The sequence below is a fragment of the Athene cunicularia genome, assembly GCF_003259725.1.
Source record: "Athene cunicularia isolate RWA chromosome 8 unlocalized genomic scaffold, athCun1 chr8_part1, whole genome shotgun sequence".
NCBI classification, from domain to species: Eukaryota; Metazoa; Chordata; class Aves; order Strigiformes; family Strigidae; genus Athene; species Athene cunicularia.
Window position 1 is genome coordinate 1,142,945 of NW_020799109.1, and position 27,828 is coordinate 1,170,772.

A 27,828-nucleotide genomic window follows, 5' to 3' on the forward strand; every position below is an offset into this window, starting at 1 on the left:
CTCCGCGGGGCAGCGCGGCCGCAGGCTTCGGGGAATTCTTGGGGTTTTCGCAACGTGAGCGAGCACGGCACCGGCTTTTGTAACAGCGTGATGCTGGGAGAGCTTCCTCTTCCCGGGTGTTGCTTCACGTCCGAAAACCTGCTTCGTTTTAAAAAAAAAAAATGCCTCAGCTGTCACCTGTTTGCTCTCAGAGCGCGCTCCCCAGGGTTCCTTTGGCTGCGGGTGGAACTGCCTGTGACTTTTCCTCAGGCTTAAAAAAAAAAAAGCCAACAACGAGCAAAACTTTTTAAAATTATTTTTTTAAATGCTTTAATTCTGGGATTTGAAAGAGCCAAACTCTTGTTTTCTGCTCCTCTGAAAGCTTGCTTGGGATGTAGAAGTGGCAGTAGCAGGGGTAGAGATACGATCCCTGTGCTGCTCCGTGATGCATAAATATTTAAAATCTTGCTAGGACATTTTAAAATGGCATGGACGTTTAAAATTCGAGGAATCTTTTACGTTGTTAAAAAAGAAATCAGCCTGTCGAGTCAGCTTAAGTTTCATGGCTAGTTTTCATCTCCACGTTTCCTACCTATTTCAAGAGTAACGTGATAGGTTTCTGCTGGAGAATGCTGACTGACACCCTGTGTGGTGTCTGGAGAAGTTGTGATCAAAGGGTGCACTTAGGATCTTTTTCTGATTAAGAGATAAATGTTCCCTTTGTTTTACTTAATTGCGTTATGTAAAATAAGAGAGAACATTGAGGTAGAGCAATCTTTGGGATCGGTACGATGGGAGGAATAATGTAATTGGAAATTAAAAGCTGTGTCCCCGATAACGTCAGGCGCTCTGAAACACGAACTAATGTATGCGGAGTAATACACAGCTCAGTTTTCTCAAGACAGGGAGGAGTAAGTATTTCTTACAACTGTCATAACGTTTTTCTAAGCACGTTATAAAGATAGCTACAGATATATTTATCTCGTCATCCTCATTCCAAACGTTGCAGCCAATATGGGTGGAATGAAAGCAACATACTCGGGAAAATTTTTCTCAGTAGATCCCTTCTGCTGACTTCTCCCCTACACCTCCTCCAATAACTCATCATCAGAAGCTAATCTTTACTTTGAAGGCACTTCTTGATCCATCTTTGCTGCGCTGACATCTTCAATGTGTGTCACAGACATTGATCCCATCCTTTTTAAAGTATATATTCATGCACGTGTATATATATCTATTAAAAAATTCAAATAAGCGTCTTTCTGCTTTTTTGGTGCTGTTTGCAGTAGGAAAGGTTTGGGATTTGTGTCTTACCATCTTCCTCCAAGTTTTTACTTTAATTGTTCCTTTGCTATTAAGTTTTCAAAACAAACCCCAACAAGAAAACCTGTCCTGGCATACCAAAGGCCTGACTACTATTTCCTTGTTGTTGTTTTCTTTCTGCCTGTATCCATCTGTCACTTGTTTACATATTTGAATTGTGAGTTATTTGGGGTAGATAACTTCAGTTTACAATTATGCTCAGAAATAAGCCAGGCAAATCCTAGTAAATGATGTGGAAGTGACAGAGGGGAGAAAGAACTTCTAGTAACAGTTACAGTTTATAGTTCAGTCCCGTTTTTACTGTGAGGTTAAGTGCAGAAAAGCCGAGTCCCGTAGAATGTTAAACTCTTGGTGTTCTGATAAAACAAACACGGGCTGTGTCAGTGAATTGAGTGCAGCCTGCCTCGCTCTCAAAATTAACCTAAAAACCCACGACCCATCGGAGGGCCGGTGTCATTATTCCAAAAAAACAATGAGCTTCTTGGGGGAAGCTTCTATGTATACCTATTAGATTACTTTTTACTATAATAGGCATTTATTTAAGAGCTTAAACATATATTCAGAGTAAAAACATGTTGTATTCTGGAATAGAGAAATCATCTTCCCGAACTCTTCTTGGAAAACACAGTCAGCTTCCTCGCAGGTGTGCCAGGCGCCCAACCAAAGGTTCAAAGCTGCACACGTGCGTGCGGCTGAGCGGTGTCTTTTCTGTGCAGTTTTGTGCAAACTGGTTTTGTTTGCGTGTGCGCACCCAGGGCACGCAGGAGTTCGGGCACTGTTATATCACTGCTTTCTTGAAATAAGACCCTGTAGGCTGTGCGACTTGGGAAGTGTGTGTGCTCCTTTCCCAAGGCTGTAGATATTGATGAAGCTTTCTTTAGATGGAAAGGAAACAAGGGATTTGTTTACATGGTGAATCAAGCCAAAAGAGAATGAATTTGATTGCCACCGTTCAGGTATGTGCCCGTTCGTGTTCTAGTCAGTGTGTAGAAATGATCATATCTAACACGTTATCATTAAATTGCATAGAAGTCATCAAAAGTACACGTCAGCCGCTTAATTATTTACAGTGCCCTTTTTATTACAGCTCTCTTACGTAGGTAAACAAAATAGTTGTGTATTTGCACCCTTCTCCCTCTTTCCAGCCGCTGTCTCCTGTAAAGCTGCTTGTTTTCACGATGTCTCGCACTTATTGTTGTGGCTTGTGCTGTGGTTCCTTGAAAATCTCGAGCTGTTCCAACCGTCTGTGCCACTGAACAAAGTGAAACTGCCCTCTCCTGCCTGTCCGGGCAGAAACGCTTAGTTGTGCTGTGCACTGGCTAGGAAAAATTGATTACTGTTAAAGCTCATCTTTTTTTTTTTTCATCAGACTAATTTTACCTAGCGTTACTCTCTACGCTCCGGGTAGTAAATGTTCTAGAGAAGCCGCAGCTGTTCTTGCCCCGATGAAGCAATTTGATGTGATTTGTGTTTCAGGATCGGTGGAACTTGAGGTTGCAGTGCAGTAGAATTCCAGTGGAGTGGTTCCCTTTGAGTCCTCTAAATACTGGCACTGATTAACGTATCCGCCCGGGACTTTTGTCATCCAAGTGCTAGCAAGAGCGTGACAGTGTGGCTCTGCTTGAGCAGCTGCTGGGGTCAGGTTTACATTTTCAGGTCCTGTCCCCCCACCCCGGAGAAGTAGAAGTTAACCTGTGCCGCCGGCCAGCGGGTTTCTGAGATGACAGGAAAGGTGGAAGAGCTCTGGCTGCTGCCCGCTCCACGCCCTGCAACATGCCGCTGCTCGCTCGGGGTGGTTGGCAGTTGTTGCTGGGTGGGAGACTGCAGCGGCACTGGTCTCATCTTTTCCGAGGCATTTGTCTCCCCTCTGTTTTCCTGGGCGAGAAGCTTACCTCTGCTTAAGACTAGGATTAAACAAAAGAGGAGCCTTTCTGCTGGGAGAAGCCTGAGGATTGCATGGAGACGTTCTATGAGCTGAGTGGTTCCTCACCATCGCGGCTTCATTTTGCGCTGTAGAACCTTACACAGTCTGGGTGGCTTATTTTGATAAGTCAGAGTTAAATTTGCTACTGATAAAACTCATTTTGTTTGGCCCAAAGAGCATCAAGACCTCCCTAGGTTTCTCAGATCTTAAGATGGATTTTTAGTGATGGAACTGTACAAAATGCTCTTCTGGGTTTGATTTTGGGATGCGCCAAAGCTCGCCTTGCATCTCAACTCTTGCTGAGGCTGTTTCCCTTCGGGGAGGAGGTCAGAGAGGTACTCTTGTAAATCAGGAGTGGAATTTCGATGGAATAAAAACGTCCCGTGAGGTCACTGCGTATGCATAGTTAGGCCGCTCTGTCCGCAGGCTTTGCCTTGTGTCCCCGCTCACTGAGCGTGGCTGCTCGGAGGTGTCTGGAGAGGAGTTTATCGCAGGCAGGGAGAAAAAGGCCTGGCTGGCCAGGTACCCCAGAACGGGAGGAGCTACGGTCTTTTCTCCCAAGTTTCATAATGTCCCTTTTCTACGCATTTGCGTTGCCTCTCCTTCTTGCCCCCTTTCCTAAAGGTGCTTTCATGGCTTACCTGTTCGTGTGGCTCCTCTCCCTCTGGCACAGCAGCTAACCTCTTTCTTTCACAGATGTTTGTTAAACTGTAGACTTCTCCTTGCCAGGCACTTACTGGCTAAAGACCAGGAAGCAGGTTGTCACCTCTTTTCAGCTTCCTCGTAAATAGCTTTTTTTTTTTGCTTTTTTTTTTTTCCCCCTTCTAGAATTGATAGTTTCTAGTTTCTGCACTTCATTAGTTATTCTGCATAGTCCTCTTTTCTGAGTGCTGCTCTTCCTCACCCCCCCAGTCTGCTGTATCCAAGTTTCCTACCTAATTTTTGAATTGCATACTTCTCGGTGGGCAGATGATTGTTGAGTCAAGGAAAAATCCATGCTGGAAGAGCTCTGGAGGTGATCTAGTCCAACATCCTGCTCAGAGCACAGGTAGCACTGGAGTTAGATGAGGTTGCTCAGAACCTCGTCCAGAGGAGTTTTGAAATGATACGTGTTATCACACAACTGGGCTTTCTGCTTATCTGCGGAACGCAACCCGACAGAGTTCTCGGGAAGGCTGTCAGGGGCCTGGCTAGCTCTCCTTTTGTTGTTTCTTGCCGTTATGCTGAGCTGTCATAGCTACTGGAGCTGTCTGGCTCTGTTTTATTCACCATTTGGAAGGTGGGGTGGTTTTTTAAATTTCAAGGTTTATTAATGTAAGAGAAAACTCAATGTAAAGCTATTTTTATAGATACATATATATCTATCTATCTTGTTTCGGTGCTTGATAAGGTGAGGAAAATGTTTACCCTTGGCTTGCCTAATTTGAATTTTCTGAGTACATGGTTTGGCTCATTCTCGAGTTTGTTCCTCAGTAACGTTGTTATTTCAGTCACTTAACAAAGAATGGCTGCATCCAGTACTCTAAATTATGTTTTGGCTCACAGATGTTACAAAATCTATTAATAGAAGATTTGAGGTTAGCTTAGAGTGTGCATAATGAACTAGGATGTTGCTGTCTGATGTTGCTAGTGACCCGCAAGAATAATTTGTACTGTATGTTGAATAATAGCTCATTCAAAACCACTTAGAAACTCTGCCTGCTCGCCTATCTTGATGGGAGATTTCATGATACTGCAGTGTGCTGGCACTGACTTTCCACGGCAGCCTCTCGGTGTTTTGGATTGCATCTTTCAGACGTACAGTACATCATCCTTTGCGTCTAGCGAGTACTTATTGATCATGTAATACTGTAAAATAATAACCCTAAAATCATGTGCATTTGTTAGAGTTGCAAGAGAAATTGGGTTTCCATCATTTTTTCTGTTAACTCTGCTAAGAAAGTGGTTAAACATAGAAACAGAGTAATACAATTAAATGGAAGAATTTTGCCTCCTTAAGCTACATAAATGAATGCATCAGAATTCTGGTGGCAGCATTCATCCAGAAAAACAACTCTCTGTACCTTACAGTGCATATTTAAGAACAGAAGTACAAAATGTGTCATATGCAGAGCCAGGAAAATAGGGTCATGTTTGTAATATCTGCTGATAACCTTGGAAGCTTTCTTTGGAAACAAGGCATTAAAATATCCAACAGGCTTTTTTGTAGTGGTGTTACTGTTACCTCACAATCTGTCCAATACTGTATTAGTAAAAAATTTATGCTGAAATCTTTGATAATAGGCTCTTAAAATTTTAATCAGTATCATATCTTTGAGCAGCTTTTAACCTAGATACATCATTCTTTGTAAAATATCAGACTTTCCGGACCATGGTAAGCACAGAGGTTTGGGTTCTCTCTTTCTTGAGGATGCAGTTGGACCTCTTTGGCTGGCGTAGGTTCCAATATGTCATTTAAAAAAAAAAGCTCTCTTGGCCCATGAAATGTTTCAGATACATTTTTCTAAGCAAGCATTTGGATTATACTTGTGAAAATAAATGTAACAGCTCTGGTGTGTTCCCTGGTTAGGTCATGTAACTCAAGTTCCTTAACACGTAGCGTTTGAGTTGGATGAGCAGATGCCTGAAGGGCTTGCAGTGGATTCTGTTACCTTGAATCTAATATCTTTTTGTTTCTGTTATTTATTTTAGGAAACACTCCTTTACATCTTGCTGTGATGTTGGGACATAAAGGTAGGTAAAACCCATCAATTTTGTTAGCTCTTAAATTAGCCTGAAGACTTTGGGGCAAGAGGGGGAAAAAAAAAAAAAAAAAAAAAAATTTCGGTTTTCCTGAACATGATCATGTGTTTCAAGCTAGTTCAGAGTTGAGGTTTTCTGAAAAGGAGACGCTATGCTGACTTAGAAGAGACAAGTTGGAGGTGAAATGAGAGCTGTTCTTTAGGCCAAGGTCGGGGAGCTGGGGAGCAAATGGGGTAGGGTGGGAAGGAGTTGAGCAGTGGGGCTCTTCATGGGCCTGGAACAAGAACTGGGTGGACCCAGCTCCTCGCTTTTTGCACAGTTCGAAGGAAGCAGGAAACCTGGAATGTCAGAGAAGATTGAGAAGCACCTCGGAGCATGGGGACACCGGCTTCTCCTTTGGGGTCCCGGCAGCTGGAGAGGAGGGATATACTCAGGACGTGCAGGCAGGGGCCTTGATCCAGGCAGATCTCTGCTGTAATGTGCCATTCATTCACGGTACAGAAGGGTTATTAATTTCTGTTTGTGTGATGATCCCCTTTCTCTGTCAGCACTCTCTGGTTGCTGGTGTCGCCCTGCTTGTCACTGATCTGCTCGCTAGAGGTGTTGAACAGCCCCGGTTAGCTTTTTCCCAGTGAAGTGAATCAGGGTAACATCCTCTAGAATAGAATGACTCATGTCATTGTGTGTATGGAATATGGAAATGTAATGGCTCACCTGCTTTTTCATGCTCCTTCCCTCACTTGATTCGAACTCCTGCCTCGCTGTTTCTTCACATGTTGAGGCTGCCCTAGGCAGGGCACAGGACTGTGCAGCCTTTGAGTCATGAGGGCTCAGAATTTAAATTCCTACCTCAAATAGAAAGTATAGAGGTAGACATGTTTCAAGACTGGGGAGAAACCTGGAGTATGTTCAGTTCTGTGACATGTGAAATTCTTTTTCCCTACTGAGAGGACCGCCGGGTTTCATTCACCCGCGTGAGTCCTGTGCCCATACGTGGTTCTGCTCCGTGGGAGAGTGTTGGGAGCTGAAACAACTGGCCAGTTTGGAGAGGGGAATGCAGGAAATGCCATTAGTTCTCTTCGGACGCTTTGGTGAAACCTATGAAGTGATCTAAGATAATTGAGAGTTAGAGTGGGAAGTAATTTTGAAGGAAGAGGGAAGAGAGGTGGTTTATGCAGAAGCAGCAGTAGAGCTTGCTGGAATGTGCCAGTATTGGTCTAGCCTGTGATACTTTCTAAATTTAACAAAAAAAAAGAAGAAAAGAAAAAGAAGACATGCAAAAACTTTTTGAGACAGCAGTGAGGCAAATATGTTATACAAGTGCTTGTCTGCTAGAAGTCACAGATAGAAGGTTTTTTCAACTTGTGAAAGCTGGTGCTTTATCAGAATGTCTGTTTCCCAGCGAGGATCCTAGACTAGGGGCTTGGAATGACAGAAGGGACCAGGCAGAAGCCTTTCTTTAATTTCTCAGCCTTCAATAAAGCATTTTTCTTTGAGGTAGATTTTACTTTTGTAACTGCTTACTCTGTGTTTTGAAGCAATGATGATCAGCTCTGTGTATGACTTCTGTTGTGCCTTATTGCGGTGTTGGTTTCAAGCTTTCGTTTGTCACAGTCATCAGTTAAATATTTACAAGTTTTGCACTGTTGGGTGTAGAAGGGATTGTGTGGTTTTGGTGAAAAGGCAGTTAGCTGACATGAAGGGACGCTTTTCCATATAGCAACAACAGTATCATACCACATCCATAAATACAAACAATTTTGATCAGAGATGCTCCTTCAGATAAAACTGATAGTTTACTAACTCTAATTCAATATGGTTGAATATTTATTCTAAGGCTCTCTTAAAATGTGGCTGTTTCATCTCCAAGATAAAAGCAGTCTATTCCATGCTGACAGGTTCCTTGAACAGGAGTTATCCTCGTGTATAGTAGAGGAGATGCATCTCTGCCCTCTACTCCTGTTCTCATTGCCTGCACGTTTTAGATTTCAGTTTGCAGTTCACCTTCTGGCTTCTAGTCAGTCACCCAGTGTGTAAATCCTCCGGGGTGCTCGCAGTGAGCCTTTGGCTGCCTTGCCTGGAGCGGGTCTCTGTGTGCGTGACACATCCCCACAATACCTGCTTTTACTGTTTCGACTTTGAATCCTGCGTAGTCGTTGATCTGGTGAGAACCCCGGGTCCTTTCTTACCTTGTTTGTCTCCTTGCTGTCGAAGGTCAGTTCCGTGTCAGTCTGGGGTGATGTGTACAGGCTGCTCGGCTGTTACAGCCGGCCTTTTCTGAAGTGCAGGGTGAATTTACATCCTGTTTGTTTAACTGCAAATGTAATCTGGCTGGTGAACACAAATGTATTTGCCTGCTCGCTGTACAGTGTTGTTATTGTTAGGTGCTTTATTTAAGCAACCATAAAAATACCTCTCTGTGTTTGCTGACAAAGTAGTCGGGGCTTTTGTTTATTTGCCACAGAAGATGGTATATTCACCAGTGAAGTATCTCTTCCTTTCCAAACACTGTGCTTGCCAGTGACTCAGGATTGGTGCATCTGGAACGACCCGTAGGGTTTCCTGTAATACCTAGAGTAGGAGAATAACCCAGGAAGTTGCTCTGTCCGTCACGCCTGCCCGTCCTGGTGGTGATGAGACATCTCTTCAGCCCACAGCCCCAGCTTGGAGCTGCTCCCTCATTTGCAGATGGGACAGGTTGCTTTTCATGAGATGTGGTGAGGAAACTTTCTGTAGATAGAAACTGAAGAACAAACGAGCACGGAAACACTGAAAGCTTTCTTTTCCCGTTAATTTTAAGGACTGTTCATCATTCCACCGTCACCTTTTACCTGTAGACAAGAGAAGGAAGTGGGGGTTGAGCTGTGACTGCTGGGAACTGGCGTGGCTTTGAGATGTTGCTGTTGCTTCATCGGCACAGTGTGAGCGCTGATGCACACTCTTACTGATGCTGCTGATGGAAAATGGAGCCTGTAACAACGTTCCTGAGGGAGCAGGGGTCCGTGGGTTGTATCTCTGTTACCAGCGCGCCGGGTGTTCGTCCCATGACACCTGTTACCCGTACAGCCGGTTTGACACATGTTCTGAGGCTTTCCTAGGTCGGAGCGTGCTCCCTCCCCTGCTTTGGGTGCCGTGTTAGGTGCGGTGGTGCCGCACGTGGGGGTGTGTTGGTGCCGTGGCTCCCCCTCTGCCTCCCGTGCACGCGCCGTGCAGGAGCCCCCCGAGCTCTGCGTCTCCTTTCCAGCAGATCAGGTCGCTGCTGGCCTTTGGGCGAAGGGGGTTTGCAGCACAGAGGGGGAGGATGGTGCACAGCTTCCACGTGAGGAAGGCCAGGGAGTGCGTCTTGGGACGTGGCTTTGTGCGTGAGGTGGAGAGAGCTGATGTCATGTTTTAAAGATGATTGCCGTATAGTCGTGTGTGTGTGAGTGTGTGCACATACCGAAATACAGCTTTATGAAAAGCAAAACCTAAAGCAGAAGGGATGTTCCTTCAGTGGTTATGTAATTGATGGTTGATAACCAATTATGTTTTCAGTGCTAATGATTAACAGGGAAGTGCTGTAAGTACTTCCATAAATGCTTTGCTTGTTTAAGGTTTGAGTCAGAATCCAGATACGTATTTTGATAAACTGTTTAATATATTGAAAATTACTACTTTTGCTTTATTATTGTTTGCTTTATTACGAATGATATTGCTACATCCCTGATACTTACTGTGAATAATTACTGCTATTCTGTTACAGAATGTGCCCACTTGCTTTTAGCCCACAATGCTCCAGTAAAGGTGAAAAATGCTCAGGGATGGAGCCCTCTTGCAGAAGCCATCAGCTATGGAGACAGACAAATGAGTAAGAACTTCTCCTTCCCAATTAATGAGAAACTGTGGCCTCATTCAGAACAGGAAAACAAAGGTTTTCAAGCTAGGGGGGGTCTTATAATACTCCAGTTTTAGTTCTCTGAAGAGTTTGTCTTAATCAACTGAACATTTTTATATCTAATGTGATAGAGCAAGCTCTACACATACCCCTTTCCCTGATAAGAAAGAAATTGCATTAGGATACATGATCCTAAGTAGAATTAAGATTTTGTTTAAAGTGACTGTAAAAGCTCTCAACGAGCATTCTGTATTTAAAATTGGAGTTAGAAGCTCAGAATGGGTTTTGGCCATGTGGGATCGTCTAATTGGAACTGGTCCGTGTGGCTGTATGGAGACTGGACGTACTGGTTGGCAGTGGGATGTTGCTTTTATGTTGCATCTCAACAGGCCAGTAGGCAAATATTTATTCACTTCAGATATGAAGTAGTAAAGGGAAAATTATTCTAGTGCTGCTCACTACTGGATGTTAATAGTATTTGGTATTACCGTGTCCCATTGCAGCAAACTCACTATATATATATAAACATTATTAATATAATTAATGCACTAGTTTGTAATATACTAACAACATACTGCATGTCAGCTCCTCACTACTGAAGAGTTTTCTTGTGGGAGTGGATGTTATGCCAGTCTGTAGGCTCCTGTTCAGTAACACACATGTGTACCCACATGTTTACTGGCACATGTGTAAAAGACCTCTTGACGTAATTGTATGCTTTAAATTATAAACAATTGTTGAGGCTTTTCTTCCTGTTGTGATCAGAGTAGGCTATGTATAATTACTATAACCTGAAGTGAATTTCTCCCAAAGTCTCACGAAATGTTACATTCGCATTGTTTTTTTTTTCTTTAAGATGTCAAATAACGTCGCTAACCCGTAGTTAAGGAAGAGGTGGAATAGATTTACCTCATAGTTGATTTCTGTTTAGTTACAGCACTCCTGAGGAAGCTTAAACAGCAGTCCAGGGAAAGTGTTGAAGAAAAGCGACCTCGATTATTAAAAGCCCTGAAAGAGGTACGTGCAGGGCGGTTGTGTTGACAAAAACGCAATGCGATGGAGAGCAGTGGCTTATGTTCTTCGTCTGGATGCTCTGGCAAACCGTAAAAAAGTTGTTGGTTTGGTTTTGTTTTTTTTTACTTGCTTTTACAAATCTCTTTGGCTCTTAGTAGCAGTCTTGGCTTAGAGTGTCCATCTTAAGGGGTCAGAGAATTATGTGTACTTTTAAGATAATACTTCCTTCTCAACTTTTAGAAATTCAAATAAAAAGGTTTATGTGAGGCAGACCTGCTAATCTTCTTTGTAATCTAAAAGTTAAAAAACCATATTTTTAATCTGCATTTATTTAATTAGATTTTTTTTAAGGCTTTCTTAAATCTTCTGTTTTGGTGAACAATCTACTGGTTTTGTTTAGTCATGAATGACACTTTCTTTTCTTGCTTAGTAACCAAAGAGACTTTTTGGTTTAATTCTCCGTCTACGTGCAGCAGCCAATTCTTCTCGAGCACAGAGAAACATTCCTCAGTTTAGGGAAACCAAGAAGAAAAGCTCAGTTTCCTCTGCTTCAAACTGCTGCTAGTGTGCTAAAACTGTGCTTATAAAACGGAGGTGTTTATTTCCCTTTAGGTGGGGTGAGCTTCTCCTGCCTAGTCAAGCGGTAAAATATGAATAGGTTTGCAGAAAACCAACTATTTATCTTAAACCATACATCTGAAAAGCTGAGCTGAACTGCGTCAGCGATACACCCTGTGAATACCCTCTGCCAGTGCTCCTGCGTTTTCCGTTGATCCAAGAAAAAAACCAACTGCTGTCTGTCTAGAAGTGAAAAGCTTTCTGGTTTTGTGTGAGAGCAAACAGAAAGCAGACCAAGCCTTACTAAACCAGCTCTGCTGTTCCTTATTCCTGCTGGTGCAAGACCTGGCCTAGAGTTGCCTATTTTTCTTCCTGCGTGGAGTGGAAGTACGTGGCTACCTCAGTGTAGTACCAACGTTTGCTAATTTTAGTCAAGTCACCCCATACTTTGCTTTTGCTTTGCATACAGTTCAAAGGAGTTGGCCAGCCTGTGTTTGTGGAGGTAGATTAATTTTTATGTGATGACTTAAGCATGTTTCCAGAAGGCAAACTGAAATCTGTGCATGTGGATACTCCTAGCTGAAACTTGACTCGTTAATTGAAGTCAGAACATAGAATTTTATGGGATTGGATGTGACCAAACAAAGCGAGAGCTCCACAGGCCTTTTTTTAAACACATATTTACAATAAATCTTTTACAATCCACATCTTAATAGCTGTGTAAATTATTATTTTTAAAAAAATAATTTAAAATGAATAGCTCAGATGAGTTATGTAGTTTATCGTTATTGATTCTACTCTAGTTAAAATTTCAGAAATGTTTTAGTGTTTGCATTTATACTGAACTTAACATTAGAGGAAAAAGCTTTGTTTGGCAGAACACAACTGCTGTCTTCCAGGAAGTTGTACAGTTGTCATTTAGACTAAAAGGTTTGTTAACATATTCTTTTCATCTCAGCTAGGTGACTTCTATCTAGAGCTTCACTGGGATTTTCAAAGTTGGGGTAAGCAATTGCATATTCCTTTCATAGGGAAATAATATAATCAGTCTTCAGCAGGCTGAAGACAACCTTTTTTCCTGAGTTATTTGTGCTTATTTTTGGGTCTGGATTATATTCTGTAATCCAGTGAGACAGTGTGGGGGGGGAACAAGCTGTTGTTTACTTTAAGAAATTGTTTATTAGAAGAGTGAAATATTAAAATGTCTCGTTCTGGTGGATTTGGTGTCACTGTAGAGTGGTGGTTTGAACTATTTAGTTGAGTAACTGGACTTGGGGCATTTAATTTCCTGAATTTCAGCCCGTACTCTGAATGGTGACTGTTGGTTAAGTGCAACTACAGGGTAGGTTCTTCAAGCCCGAGTGTCACCGTAATGTTTCTTTTATGTGACCGTATAACATCTAGTGTTTTCTCAGTTTCCATCTCCTCTTATCTGCAGAAGAAAGATCTAAATAAATTAGCAAAAATTTATGAACAGTGATCGACATGTCTGAATAATGTCAGAATATTGGAAGCGATCCCTTCTGTTACGGGGTGAAATTTAAATCAGTAACTTGACATACTTTCCTGGAGGCGGGGTATTTGCTGCTCTCTAGGCCTCTTCCAGTATCCAGAGGAGGAATGAGCACCCAGGCTGACGTCAAACGTTGAACAGATACGGAACAAACGCCTCGTTTGTCTAGGTGGCCTCCTGTGTGCCGCACATTTACTGAGCGGACTTTTCCGTGGCAGAGTCAGCATAAAAGAGAGTCGAGCCAGGTGTGGAGTAAGATAAGGCATTGCTTGGTGATGAGGCTGCAGCCTGGCTTGCAGAGCACGATGGTGGCAGTCAGGCATCCCACAGAAGTGATGCCAGAGGTAAAGCCAGCTTCTAGGGGTCTTCTCCCAGCGCCTCACTGTCCCTCTGTTTACATTCTTTAGTTTCCTCTATGCATTCCCTTTCTTGAAGGGAAAGAGATGCTCTGGGCAGTGCCCCTCCCAATTACTGGCCCTCTGGGCTAATTACATTTTACAGGTGGTCTTATTTCTTTGTAGTTCGTTTTGAAAAAAGTGTTGAAATGCCCTTGTGTCGAATTAGTTTTATTGCTAGAAAGTAAACGGTCCCTTTTAGAATAAGAGCAGCTGCAGTCTGACGTATCCATCTCGTAAGACCATACTGACTCCCAGCTCCACCGGTGGTTTAATGTTAGCCTGATGTTTTAAGCTTAGTATATTGGATTTTTTTTATTTTTTTTTTTAAATGCTTGTGGATGTTCTGCTTCAATTGTAGCTAGGCTTTCAGTTGGTACAATATATAAGTAAAATATCAAAGTGTAGAGTTAAAATTTCAGACAGCTAGAAGAAGAGTTGCTAACAGTTATAAATGCTCTAGCTGTGGCTGAGGACACTTCAGATTATGTCCTGATGCTGAAAGCAGTCTGTACAATTACAAACTGATTTTTGCAGTTATTGACCAGAAATAACCCTGGTATTAGTCAGTTGTATTTGTATTGAGATTATGATGGAAAATGGGTTTGCTGTATTAAAATCCATCAAGATTCAGACTGATGTGTAGTTCTACTAGAAATACTTTGCAGAGGAACCTCAGTGTCCTAATTGCATTCTCTCTCCCTACCTTTAGTGCCTTTACTTTCCCGAATTCTGCCTTCTGATGCATGTAAAATACACAAACAAGGTATAAATATCAGGTGAGTACTGATTTTACAAGTCATGAATATCTGCACCTGTGTGAGCGTGCTGGGTTCCAGCGTGGTCTGAAAGAAATCACTGGGGAGTCTGCAAACGTTTGGGAAACATCTTTGTGTTTGTACACAGGTTCAGGGGCAAGAAGAGGTCTGAACTTCAGACTTTTTTTTTTTTCCTCTCTTGATCTGAATTTACCTTCAGTTCCTTAGTCACTTAAAAAGCAAAAGCAGTTAAGCTGTGTAAGGCTTTATCTACCAGACATGGCAGTGATTAATTTGAAAAATAGGAATTTGGTATCTTTAACACAATTTCAAATAAATAAACTTCTGGTGTTTTTGTGGAGAAATGCTGCTGCTCCAGTCTGTGTCGTTAAAAAAAAAAAAAAAAAAAAGTGGTATAGTTTCTCTTTTTTTAAAATGCTTAACAAGGCAAACTCACAAACTCAATAGAGAGCTTCCAGGAGTCTTTCCAAGCTCGGCTCTTTAACTGGTTTAGTTTGGGGATTTGGATTCAAATGTCTTTTCTGTCTTTGTCTTTAGGTTCCAAAGTTTAAAACAAACAAAAAGTCAACAATATGATTCAGAAGATTTAAACTGTCGAAGATTTTGTTCTATTAAAGCTGTTAGCATAGGCATGTGAACTGGAGTCTTAGGTCAGATTTGAGCCTGAGACCTTTTTTTTTTTTTTTTCTTCTCATTTCTGTGTGCTCTGCTTTTACGAGACCAGGAGTTACAATGCTGAGTAGAAATAGCTACAGATTCTTTCTTGAAATCAGGCCAATATATGATGAGCATTAAGCAGTCACCCCTTAGAGCTCAAGTGGTCACTAAATTCAGATTCTTTAACCATCCTTGTTAAAGAGGAAATTATTGTAGCACTAATGAGTATGAATTGCTAGAGAGATCTCTGTCCTTGGCTCCCTCTTGTAGTTATTCAGGTCAGCAGAAGCATTTCTTTTTGTGGTGGTGAGGGGAAAAAAAAATAGAAATAGCAACTAAAATAAGTCAAATTAAAAAAAAAAAAAAAAATCAGTCTCTTTCATAGTCCTCTTCAAAATTTGGGTCATGTCCTAATATTCTTACTCAAATTGGTGGCTGCTTCTTGTAGAACAGGATGCTGACCCCACGGAGTAGTCGTACTTTCGATGTGTAGCACATACCAACTGTATAAATTCTGTCACCTCCTCATGCTGGCAGTTCTGAAATAAAGTTTTCTTCAGAAAACTTTACCTTGTCCTATGAAGTTAGCATCAGAATAGTTTGGAATGCATTTATAACGGTAGAGGTGTTACGATGTGAAACGTATTAATTGTTAATAACAGGATTTTTTTTAATTTCTGCATCCAGGCTTCACTTATGAAATATTCTATGAAAGCTTAGACCTTAGTGTGTTTGGTTGTGATTGGGGGGCGGGGAAAAAAAAAAAGGTTCTGCTTGCAAATTGAACTTACTAGTGTATTTGAGTGTTTATGGGTAACTTCTAAAGTATTGGTGTGTTTTCCCAGGCTGGACACCACTCTCATAGACTTTACCGACATGAAGTGCCAACGAGGGGATTTAAGCTTCATTTTTAACGGTGATGCCGCACCCTCTGAATCTTTTGTAGTTTTAGACAATGAACAAAAAGTTTACCAGCGAATACATCATGAGGTAAAGGACTGCGTGAATACAGGCTGTGAAATACCAGGAGCTTTTACTTCACATCAGAAGTCTGACCTTGTTAAACAGAACGTGCCTCTCGGGAAGACCCAAACAAGCGCCACAAATGCAAACCAACGAATTTTTTGTTCAGCTGTTACAACTGAAGCTGCATAGGTGGCATAAAATTTTGTTATAAAACCCAGTGCTTTTGAATGCAGACTTCTAAGTGAGGAAAAAGCTAGAATGTGAATCTTTTGGACAAGTCTTTTATCATTCTGAATAGGCAAATATGTTTTAATTTCTGACGTGTGCTACTTTTAGTCTTCCTGGTGGGCTTTAGGTGTCCTCACGTGGGTTGTCAACCTTGTGTGCCACTGCTTTGCAGCTGGTTAGTCCATGGCCAGTTTAGTTAACAGTGCAAGGGTGTGACTCCTTGAACCCTTTGTGTTGAGGCAAGTTTTTAATCAGAGCTTTATCCGCCAGTCACTTCAGCATGTGGATCTTTGCCTGCGGAAAGGGTGTGACTTTTGCGTTAATATTGAAGATTAAACTATTTGGTAACCGTCCGGTCAGAGCTGCTATAAAAGTTTGAAAATTCAGATGTTAGTTCTGGGAAAACTCCCAAAGTTGTCGGTGGTTTTTTGTTTGGTTGGTTTTTTTTAGAACTAGTAATCATTATTATTAAGTTCTGTGTAATATTTGGGAATTTTCATTCTAGGAATCTGAGATGGAAACAGAAGAGGAGGTTGACATTTTGATGAGCAGCGATATTTACTCCGCGACGTTATCAACCAAATCGATTACCTTCACGCGTGCCCAGACGGGGTGGCTTTTTCGAGAAGACAAAACGGTGAGCGGGAAGGAAAATTTGACAGGCTGCATTACTAGAGACAGAGTAGTTCAGACAGCCTTATGAGGATGTGGTTGGGAAGAAACAAGGAGTTAAAGAGTAAGATGTTCAGGATGGAGGAAAAATGTCTCCCTCACCCCCCTAATTGTCACGAGTTTGACCACATAGAATCTGTATGATGGACTGCCTTTGTCAGAAAAAAAAAAAGTAGCCTGGAGAAAAGGTAACAAACTGTAGTTGCTGGGCAGGGGGAAGAAGAGCTTGTACTGGAAATGAATTTATTGTAGGAGTAGGTGGTCTCTGCAGATTAATTCCTGAGCCTGCAGCGAGGATTCTGTGTGCTTCCGTGTCAGAAGCACGGGGAGGTGGGAGTTTCCATCGGGTGCCCCTTTCCGTGTTGTAGTCTGACTAAGAATCAGTCTGATTTTTAGCTGTGAAAACATTTGAAATGGCCACTGTTGTGACTTCTTTGAGCAAGAAATTGTGATGTTGTGACTAGCTCCGAAGGGGTTGGTTTTCATCTGGATCTGTTCGGGTAGTGCCATTCATCGCAAGTTTTCGTCTGAGCTCCTGTTTCAGACCTTCCTGCCTTTTGAGTACCAAATCCACGTTCTACACATGCAGGTTATCCTTTGGCACAGCTTGCCGTCGAAGGGAATTTCAATCAGATTTCCCTTGGCCACTCTTAAATTCTTAAACAATCTTTTCTGTCTTAAAGTTTCCATTGGTAGGAAATACCCGTTCCTGACAGAGTCCTTGTGTTTGTGCTGGACATACCTTCCTGGGACTGTCCACCGCCAGCTGTGTGCTTGGTTGTGTAAATCACGACATTTCAATCCCGAAGTTATTTCACTGAAGTACAATTATTTGGATATCCAAGCATTTAAATGTTTTTATTTTATCTTCTGTGATTTTATCTTCTGTGCCATTCCTTTCACGCAGGAAAGAGTAGGAAACTTTCTGGCAGATTTCTACTTGGTTAATGGACTTGTATTAGAATCAAGGAAAAGAAGAGAACATCTGAGTGAGGAGGATATTCTTCGAAATAAAGCTATCATGGAGAGCCTGAGTAAAGGTGGCAACTTAATGGAACAAAATTTTGAGGTATACTTCAGTAATCCTTCACAGTATGTGAATTTCTGCATAGGAGAATAATCTTTCACACCAGAGTCATTTAGCAAAATCTATAGATGTTTTTATTCTGCTTTGATTGTCTTAATTTTAAAATAATAAATACGACCTGCAAGTATAATCACAGTGATACGTTAATGAATTATCCTCATTAGTGCACACATTGAGGAATTTCTGTGGTTATATTGGATATTTCATTCTTAATTTGTCTCTTAGGAAAACATGAAGGGGTTGGCTGTGGCAGACCACTTGAACTTCTTTTAGACCAAATGTTTATTGTTGAGAATGCCTGTCTGGTTTTCTTTTCAATCGTGTTTTCCTTTAGCTTCATTAAAATGGCACTAAGCCTGTTATTAGCACCATGAAATCAAGAGCTATTCAGAATGAGCCAGTCATCTGGGAACACGCGTACAGCCCTTTAAAAGTGATTAATTTATTTCTGTATTAGCTTGGGCTTTGTTGCTTGTCATTCAGACACTTGAATTAACTGATTAGCTGATGTACTGAAATAGCCAATTTTATGTAAAATACAGTTTGAGGCCAGATGCCTTCAATGGAGACTGAGAGCAAGGGCAGGAGATGGCAAAGCCCACGGAAGCGTCAGCTGCAGACAGATAGACTGTGCTGCTGTTCTTTGTAGTGCAGTTGTGTCTTTGAAGGGCAAAATTCTGAGAGGATATGAGGGCAGATGAAAGAGTTAAGCCATGTTTGTTTTTTTTTTCCCATGGTTTTCTGAACAGCCCGTCAGACGGCAGTCGCTTACCCCGCCATCACCCAATACCATTACGTGGGAAGAGTATATATCTGCTGAAAATGGGAAGTGAGTATTTTTGCTTTATTGACATTAACTTCCATAGAGGCCTTTAGATGTTGGGGTTGGGGTGGGAGGGGGTTTTGTGCTCTCTAGTCTGTGGGTGCTTTCTGTTTATAGTTGTCTGGGGACAGAGGAACGTTGGGTTTGATGTCTTGGATGTTGTAACATTCCTCAGTGGTCTGGCTGGGAATCACTGAATCATGGAATAGTTTGGGTTGGATGATAGACCTCAAAGCCCACCCAGTGCCACCCCTGCCCCGGGCAGGGCCACCTTCCCCCAGCCCAGGGTGCCCAAAGCCCTGTCCAACCTGGCCTTGAGCCCTGCCAGGGAGGGGGCAGCCACAGCTTCTCTGGGCAGCCTGGGCCAGGGCCTCACCCCCTCACAGGGGAGAATTTCTGCCTCAGATCTCATCTAAATCTCCCCTCTGACAATTTAAAACCATCACCCCTCGTCCTGTCCCTACACAGCCTTTTGAAGTGTCTGAAGCTGATACCTGTGCATGGAAACCATTCTATTGCATCAGCTGGTGATAAACATTATGACTAATTCATTGCTCTAATTCATTTATCTTATGATAGTAATAAATAATCCAATTCACCGTGTTTAGAATAAAAGTTTATGACTTAATGAGAGTCTAGTACAGCGGCAGTGTACAGAAGTGCAGACATCAGGAATACAAGGGTGTGCAGATCTGGTACTGGCCAGCTCTTTGCAGGATACTCCTCTAGGTGTGTAACTAGGTAGCAAACAGCTATGATTAATTTACAGTAGTTTCATTTGTAGAAGATGGGTTTGTTTTCTTGGACTGCATGCTGTCTAGCTGTTGGATGTAGAAGGACCATAAAATGTTCTGAGTGTGTCACACCAAAGTCCTTTCTCCGAAGATCTTAGGCTGGCCTGGAGTCAGCTGTTACGGGGGAATATGGTGACATTACAGTCCAGGCTTCCTAAGAAGGTGTGTGGGGCTCTGCTGGGGTGGTTTTGGGTGGGTTGGTTTGTTTTTAACTAGTTTAATGTATTTGAGATGGAATGAATATTCGAGCAGAAGAAATAGGTTATGCTTGAACAGCTGTTGGGACTGTTTAAAGCTGTTGCTTTGTTAATCTGATTAACTGAGGGGACTTTAATGGAAAGGCTAGGTTTCTAGCTAATACAAAGCAAAAGGGGAAAAGATTCGTTACCTTACTCATCACCTGTCTGTTCCTCTCCTATAACCGAATTTTCTGGCCTGTGTTTCCCGGTATTGCCTTCCAGTGGGAGTAGAGTCACTTTTCCACTTTCTGAGACTGTTTTATATTTTAGACTGAAAGCAGATTAACCTTTTTCTAGTTCAACATGATACTTTGCTCACATATAGGCGGTTTTAGTTAACATCTGGAATCAGCTGTGCATGTATTTCTGGGTAGTGGTCTTTCTGTAGCCTTTATTAATGTTTATGAGGAATTATTTGAAGATTTTTTTCGTAAGTCCTTTCCCTGTGTTTATCTTGTCTCCCGATTTAGCAGAACTTCATAGTAATCTAAATTACTGACTCACATTTACTATGTACAGCTTTTACTTTTAAAGCATTTGCTTTATTGTGGGGATTCTTTACCGATGTTTTCAAACATTCCTTTTTTCCTTCCTTAAAGACGTTTTTCTTCCTTCCTTTAAAAGCAAGGTTTCACTGAGAGAAAAACTGCCTGTCTTTCCTCCCCCTTACAGAGCTCCTCATCTGGGTAGAGAGCTGGTCTGCAAAGAAAGCAAGAAAACCTTTAAAGCCACGATAGCTATGAGCCAGGAATTTCCCTTAGGAATTGAATCGTAAGTCAAAATTACTGGCCGTGGATGTTATTTATGTGCAGGAATTGCTTTAATGTGTTTAGGAACTTGCAGAATTCTTCATCTCTTCAGAACTGGGAATTCGGCAGTTTAAAACCTGTGGCTGAAGTCATGCTGTTAAGGAAGTAAACTGTTAAAATCGGAGACCTCTGTGCTGGCGTGCCTGTTACAGGCAGGGCCGAGTGTTTATCTTCCTCGATAAGGCCGGAGGTTTGAGCAGGTTTATCGTTAACCTGTCACCATACTGGTGTGCCTGATTCCACAGAATTCTGAAACGTTCTTGCCCAGAACAAGTTTCAGCACAAAGTTTTGTCCCTTAAACCAATACAAAACCCTGCCAGGTTCCTTGTGTCCGTGGAGAAGAGGGTGTGGTAGGACGTGCTGCAGTCTCCTCTGTGAAAGGAGGGGAGGACGAGAAATGAGCGTCTGGGTGTTAATTTGTGGGCCGGTGGCGATACAGCGTGGATCACAGAACTGCCTGTGGGGGTGCTGATACTGGAGCTCTAAGGAGAGAGATCTATAAGCACGGTGCAGTTTATCGACTCCTCTTTTATCACCTTGCTCTTCGGGTCATTTTTCTCTTTTCTAGAGGGAAAGCTTGCGAAAGGGGAGTTCGTAATGAATCCGTTTTCCTTTCCAGATTGTTGAATGTTTTAGAAGTAATTGCACCCTTCAAGCACTTTAACAAACTTAGAGAATTTGTTCAGATGAAGCTTCCACCAGGCTTTCCTGTCAAATTAGGTAAGATGACCACAACAACTCTTGTGGCTTTATATTTTCAAAAATGCGTGTGCTTGTTCATGGAATACATTGAGAAGTTCTGTTGGGTTTTGGAAAAGGAACTCTTGCATAAGAATGTGTTGCTGTGGATTTCAAGAGAACATAGTTAAGTTAGTGGAGTAACACCAGGTGGGAAATGGGGAGCTGAGAGGTGAGTGTAGCCCTAGTCAGGAAGAGAGCTCTGTAATTTACGTTTTCCTAATGCCGGGGTCTTGCTCTGAGTGAGGTAGATGTGCTGGATTATCCTTGTGTTAAGAGATGATCTCCGTATTTTGTAGCATTTTTGTATTTCTCATTCCTCAGGGGTTACTGGTAATATATTTTTTACTTACAGGTAAATCGAAAACTATTATACTTCTAACAGATGGAAATTTATAAAGCAATTTATTCATGATATAGTTTATCAGAGGATAAACTGCCAAAAAGTAATAGCCCCTTTTGTAAGTGCTACAGGATTTCTTGTGTACTGGTTTTAAGCTGTTTAGGCTCGACAGTTCTGCACAGACTGTATTGTACCTCCCATCATATTTCCTCTGTTTCTTGAGCACTGAATTTTTGTTTAGCTCATTAAGATAGTTCACGGGCAAGACAGTTTTCCTCTTTAGGTGTTCAACCTCAGTTCAGATTGGCAAAGGGTTGTACTGTAAAGCAAACGACCTTCGTCTTTCCACGTGGATTTGCTCAGCTGAAGCCCGCGTGTGACGAGGTGGCTTTCCCTTGTATCACCTGCAGCCAGCATCCCCCGTTGTACCAGACTGATCCCCCTGTCCACAGCACCTTGGTTTCCAAGTCGTCAGTCGGCATCGGGGAAGGAAAACCATTCAGTTAACAACGTTTAACAGTTTTCTGAATGGTGTGTTGAGTCTGGTGGTGCTTCTGCACTCAGGTATCCGAGTATATTCTGAAATAACTTTCTCTAAACCACCTCCTTTTTTAAGAGCTTTGAATCCCCGCTGTGTAGGATACTGAACAAGTTTCTAAGTCTTCAGCAAGTCCGAAGTTCCAGGTCTAAGTAAGAGTTGGTAATTCCTGGTAAGCCTGGATTTCCTTTCTCTTCATTGTGCCGTTTTGCCTCCTATCTAGATATTCCTGTATTTCCCACCATCACAGCCACTGTGACTTTTCAGGAGTTCCGTTACGATGAATTTGACGAGTCCATCTTCACTATTCCTGATGACTACAAGGAGGACCCCAGCCGTTTCCCTGATCTCTAACTAACCTGGAAGGTGAAGGGTGAATAACAATACCAGCGTACCACAGTGAGAGCAAATGGATGCAAATAGCCCACAGATAGAGATAGAAAAGTGGGTCGTAAAGGAAGGGATAAACTTAACAATCCAGAAGAAAAGGGATCATGCATCAAATGGCTGATGTGCTGATACTGTAATGGGCATCTAATCTAGTTCCTGATTTACAGCAAGTCTCCTGATGTGTCGTTCACACTTTTATACATCCAGTACTGCAAGCGTGGTAGTCTGACACCGCCGTGACCCAGAGAATACTTAACAGCTGTGAGGACTGTCATTCGTTTTTAAATTTTTTACATTTCTTGGTGATACAAAAAGCACTCTTGGACCATTAGCATAAAAGTTGAAATGTCCTTGGCTGGATATTAGCCCTATAAAACATCCCACCATACTTAAGCTGACCATATTATATTCTTTCAAGCTTTGTTTTCATGAATTGTAAACTATGTATCATTATGTATAGTTCAGTAATTTGAATGTTAGTTGAACGTATATTAGAAGGAATGCATTTTCTGTAGAGGAATGAACCAAATGGTAACCATTAAACAGTTGCATTTTCATGCTGCACTACACGTCAGAAATAGCATTTGCTCTGCAGGGAATAAGGTACCTCCTCCAGCACCGTAGTGCAGCCCGTCGTGGCGCTCTCTGCCTCTCTGAACCCGTAACTTCCTCACCGAGCTCTTCCTTCATCTTCCTCTCGCTGCCTCGGCACTTCTCTCCATCCTGCTGCCTCAGAAGTCCCCCTGCCCCCGGGCTGCTGTGTTCGTTACCGTGCTCGGAGGCTCATTAGCTAGAAACGGTCACTTTTTTAATTCTTTTTTTTTTTTTTTCACACCCACTTGGGAGACTTGCTCCACATGGGGTGAGCGTCAGCTGGGTTATCTGGTGTTTGCCTTGCGCGGCCCCGCAGAAACACGGGCTGCGTGGAAAGAGTCACAGGAACAACAAGCTCAAGTGTTGAATCTTCACATAAGAAAAAGTTTCTCTCGAAGTTAGTTTAATTGTAGTGCACATTGAATAGGGCTCACGTGGGAAGATTTTCTTTGCAAATGCTTGGGATGTTTCCAGATTAACTTCCTTCCTCTTGCTGTTCTGGGTAGGTAGGCTTTTCAGTACTCTGGCTGCTTGAGTTTATTCTCATTCCAAGTGGTTCCAGTCTCCTCATTTGACAATAATAATCCAGCTTTTTGGTTGGTTAGAAAGAATTTGTGCAAAAGGCTAATGGTGCTATTTGTTTGTATTAAGAAATTTAGATTAAAGTGCTGTGGTGTAATTGTACAGAAATGTAAATATTTTCAAAATTATATTCTTTGTGCACTGTAGTTAAAACTTTTTCTGGAAATCCATAGAGTTAAGTCTCAAACTTTATAATAAAGAGTACCATCAATGCTTAGTAAAGGTAACCAACCTAACTAACGGTGCAGGGGGTAAGCGGAGACGGCTCGTCCCAAGGCAATAAAGCTGAGTGGTCAGGCACAGGCAGGACGCGGACGTGCACCTCTGACACAGACGTTCCTTCAGAACCTGGGGAGCCCGTCGGTGCAGAACCCCGTGAGGCTGCTCTGGAGTTGCTGGGTACCCGCTCCGACAGCAGAGCTCGGCCCGTCGGCCAAGTACAGCGGAGCTGAGGGGGGGGGCGGGGAGGTTGATCCTCTCTGACCCGAACCCGCCAGCGGCCGGGTGAGTAACGCTCGCTTTGCAGCCTGCGGTCGATACGCTGGAGTTGTTAACTCAGAATCAAATCGGAAATAAACCCGTCGGCGGGGGGAAAGGGCAAAGGGAAGTGTAGAGTCGTGATTGCTTTTGAAGTACTGTATCAGTAGCAGATGTTGAACAGTGGGTAGGAATGATAAACTTGTCCTTCCAAGTCGTCATGAATTCCTGAAGTGTTTTACATCTCTGGTGTGAGTCAGCCCTGTCCTCACGCTCCTCTTAGAACCAGCCGAGATCCCCCCAGCGGCCCTAGAGACCGGGTTCTCGTGCTGCAGGTCAGGGTGAAGCGTCCATGGGGCCAAATCCAGATTTCTCCCGTCGCCCCCTTCTACAGAAGCCAGTGGCGGGGTGGGAGGTTTTGTGCGGCGCTGCCAGATCGGGTCTCGTGCCGGGTGGGGAGCGGAAGCGAGCGCGGGTGCTGGCCGGGAGCGCCGAGGCGTGTGGCAGCTGCAGCAAACCTCCGTGAGGTGCACGTCGCGAACCCTTGTTCGGTGTTACGGGGCAAGAACCGTGTGTCCTGCGTAGCTCTGCTTTTCTGGTTACCCCACGGGCCCGTCGCAGAGCTTGCTGGCGTGGGAAGGAGCGCGCGTAGCAGGCGCTGTGTGGTTTAGGCGCCTGCAGTGGGCTGGATTCTAGACTTTTTAAATAAGAACAAAGCTTTTTGTGTGGCCTCACGTGAAAACGGCAGGTTCTGCACGTCCGTCTGCCTGCGGAACAGCCCCTGTCGTGTTCTGGTGGCAAATGAGGTGTCTGACTCCAAACCCACTGCAGTTTGTGGAAATGTTTTCTGTGATTTCCATGGACTCTGGCTCAGACTTTGTTGTTTTGAGGTTTTTTTTTGTTTTTAACCTTCATGACACACCTACTAACTTTGGTACATTTTAAGATTTGCAGACACTTTTTATAGCGGGTTGCCGTATTGAGGCTTGCTCTGTTGGCGTGTGGGCAGAGAGGCGCGGGCACAGCCTGGGTTGCCTGTGGCCCTTTGACGTTGTCACGGCGAACAACCCCCGCTTCGCTCCTGCTCACGGTGGAGCCGAACCATCCGCCTCTGGCCAGGTTGTCCTGTCCGGTTCGGTGACTGTTTCCAGATTCCTGCGACAGCCTCACAAAGTACAACTCGGGGAAGTGTTTCTTGGTCCCTTCCGACTTTCGGTGATGTGTTTTCTGTCTAAAACATTCCTAGTGCCGAGTTTGGGAACTTTGAAGTGTAGGGACAGAGTTTCCCGATGGATACGCTGCAGGGATCCATCGGCAGGAGGGACGTTAGGCTGAGCCTAACTTCGGGACTTGCCTCCCGGCACAACTGCAGCGCTCTGCAGGCGCACAGGGAGGGCGGCCCGACCCTGGGGTGGTTCTTTGCTGACTGTTCACACCCGTATAAATGTTTCACCCCTCAGACTTGGTTTCCTTGCGGGGCCGTTCGCCCGGTGCTGGGGTGGCCCAAGTGTTCCCAGCGCCGAGGGACCCGCAGCTGTGCTGGGGGCAGCACCACCGCTCCACCTCCCAGTCACACAGCTTTGGGGAATTTTATTTTTCTAGCGGGTTTGATCTAGCAGAACTTAATTTTTGATGTTTTGTGGTTTTTTTTTTCCCCCCCTTATTTTTTTCCTTAAGGCCACGGTTGGGCGTGGAGGTCAGGTCTGGCGCCCTGCAGGGGGAACACCCCCCCGCAGGGTTGTGCAGGGGGTCCCAGCCCAGCGCTCCCTGGGCCTGTCTGGGGGACTCGGAGCACCCTTGGCAGCGGGGGGACACGGGCCGTGCCGGGGGGCGCGGAGCCGAGCGCGGGCGCCTGGCGAGGAGGAGACCTCCGGCCCAGGGCTGCGGGAGACGGGGCTCTGCTTCTGCCAGACCTCACCACTTCTTGTTTCTTTTTTTTCTTTCTGATGGCTGTGAGGGTGGTTGGTTTTTTTTTCTTTTTTTACAAATAAATATTAAGACAGCCATTCATTTTAGCAAACTGAAATAAGAAATTGTTGCAAATGAATTCCTGGGGTTGTTTTTTAACCAAACTGTTTTACTGGTCTTCCAAAATCTTGCTTTAATTTGTGGCAAAGGGAATGAGTTTTCTTTTTCCTCTCAAGGAGCTGCTGTTCCAGTCACTGTACTCACTTTACTGCGATTCTTGATTTATGTATTGATTTGTTACAAAAAACTTGGGATATATTTGTGCTGGAAACCCACCTTGTTAAGTTGATATTCAAAGCAACTGTCTGGTTTTTTTTTAAATGTCTGTTCTTGATTTGTAATTCATGCAAGGGTAACTGCATTATTTAATCTGTATTAACAAATTTCCTGTAATGCTGCAGTTTCACATTTACTTTCCTTACAATTTGTAATTATCATGGAAACAACGTCACTTTTTTTGCATTTTACTAGTTGTCTGGTCCATGTTTTTAACTTACCTTCACTAATAGTAATTTTTGGTTGTATCATTTGTTAGAATAAAGACCAAAATACGCTGTTTGATTCTGAAACTGTTCAACATGTGGAAAGTGTGGGTTTACCTGTTCAGTCACAGCACTTGTCAGGATCTATCTACACCATCGAGGGTGATCTGAAGGGACAAGCTCACACTGCTGCATTGTGCCAGAGGCATTTTGTGGGTCAGTTTTTAAATAAAATCCTGCCTTTTCCTCATCGACAGGAGCTGTTGGATTGTGGAACAGCTGTGGGGGAAGGACATGGACCTTCCGCTGTTGACCTGGGGCTCAGGTTAGAAACAGCTCCATGGGCAGGAGGGAGGGAGAAATTCAGTATTTTGTAGTATTTTTGTGTTTCTTTTTCCTCAGGGATTTCTGGTAAATAGAAATATATTACACTTCTAACAAATAGAAATCTGTAAAGTAACTTACTGATGATACAGATTATCACAGCATAAAACTGCCAAAAAGTAATAGCACCTTTTCTGAGTCATTCAGTAATGACATAAGTTTTCTCTCCTAAATCCAGAACTGTGCTCATTTAAAGAACAAGATGTGACAGTGGGTGTAACAGGATGACTTGGAAAGCAAAACCTGGAACTTCTAAAGTTTCCTTTTGTCTAGTAGAAGGGTTTTTTTTTGCCTTGGAATTGCTCTCCTGCAAGCACCACAAGTTTTAGTATCTCATAAAGAGTAAGGAGGACTCCTCTTTGGAGTTACAGAAAGTGCTTCAAATGTTAGGTTTAAGATTTCAGTGAACTCTGCAGTTAGAGCCTTGATCCTGCCCCAACAGGCCCTGAGAGACTGAGGGGAGATCCAGCCTCTGAAAATATTTCAGAGGAGTCTGTCTCAGCTGGTTGCTGGGAGCTGCAGCTGAGCACATCCCCAACTCCTCCCTCAGCAACAGGAGGATGGAACTTCTTCCCTCCGGCTGTGGTACTTTGTTCCCATTTACATGTGTCCTGCACCTGGCCCCAGACACCCCTCCCTGCCTGGGTCTTTTCAAAGAAAGGGGAAAAACTCCTGCAAGTTACCCCCGCAGTTAAACCCTGCTGTAAGAAGAGCAGGAGCAGCTGCTACTAAATCCAGACTAAACTCCTTCAGTAAGGCAGGGAGGTGCTGCAGGACCTGGCAGGCCTCACCTCAAGAGGCAGGTGAGCCTGTGCTCTGGAATAATGAGCAAAACAACTTCAAATTTCTAAAAGTTGTGGCTCAGAGCTCCAGCTGCCCCCCCCCAACCCCGAGGGGAAGCTCAGGTGTGGGTTGGAGGGGTGTAGAGGGCAGGGGCAGTGCTGGGGGGGTGGGG

General features: G+C 43.4%; 1 protein-coding gene across 1 annotated transcript in view; it reads left to right on the forward strand.

The window, feature by feature from the left end:
* Positions 1-24,741, forward strand: part of ANKRD13C (ankyrin repeat domain 13C) — a 30,607-nt gene extending 5,866 nt beyond the window's left edge. Inside the window, exons 3-14 of the mRNA XM_026853848.1 lie at positions 5,856-5,959; positions 9,711-9,815; positions 10,774-10,859; positions 12,373-12,418; positions 14,035-14,101; positions 15,604-15,748; positions 16,458-16,589; positions 17,532-17,693; positions 18,461-18,540; positions 20,240-20,338; positions 20,997-21,097; positions 22,220-24,741. Of these exons, the coding sequence (XP_026709649.1) occupies positions 5,856-5,959; positions 9,711-9,815; positions 10,774-10,859; positions 12,373-12,418; positions 14,035-14,101; positions 15,604-15,748; positions 16,458-16,589; positions 17,532-17,693; positions 18,461-18,540; positions 20,240-20,338; positions 20,997-21,097; positions 22,220-22,350 (1,258 nt within the window). The 3' untranslated portion in view covers positions 22,351-24,741. The remainder of the gene's footprint in view (positions 1-5,855; positions 5,960-9,710; positions 9,816-10,773; positions 10,860-12,372; positions 12,419-14,034; positions 14,102-15,603; positions 15,749-16,457; positions 16,590-17,531; positions 17,694-18,460; positions 18,541-20,239; positions 20,339-20,996; positions 21,098-22,219) is intronic.
* The last annotated feature ends 3,087 nt before the right edge of the window (positions 24,742-27,828 follow it).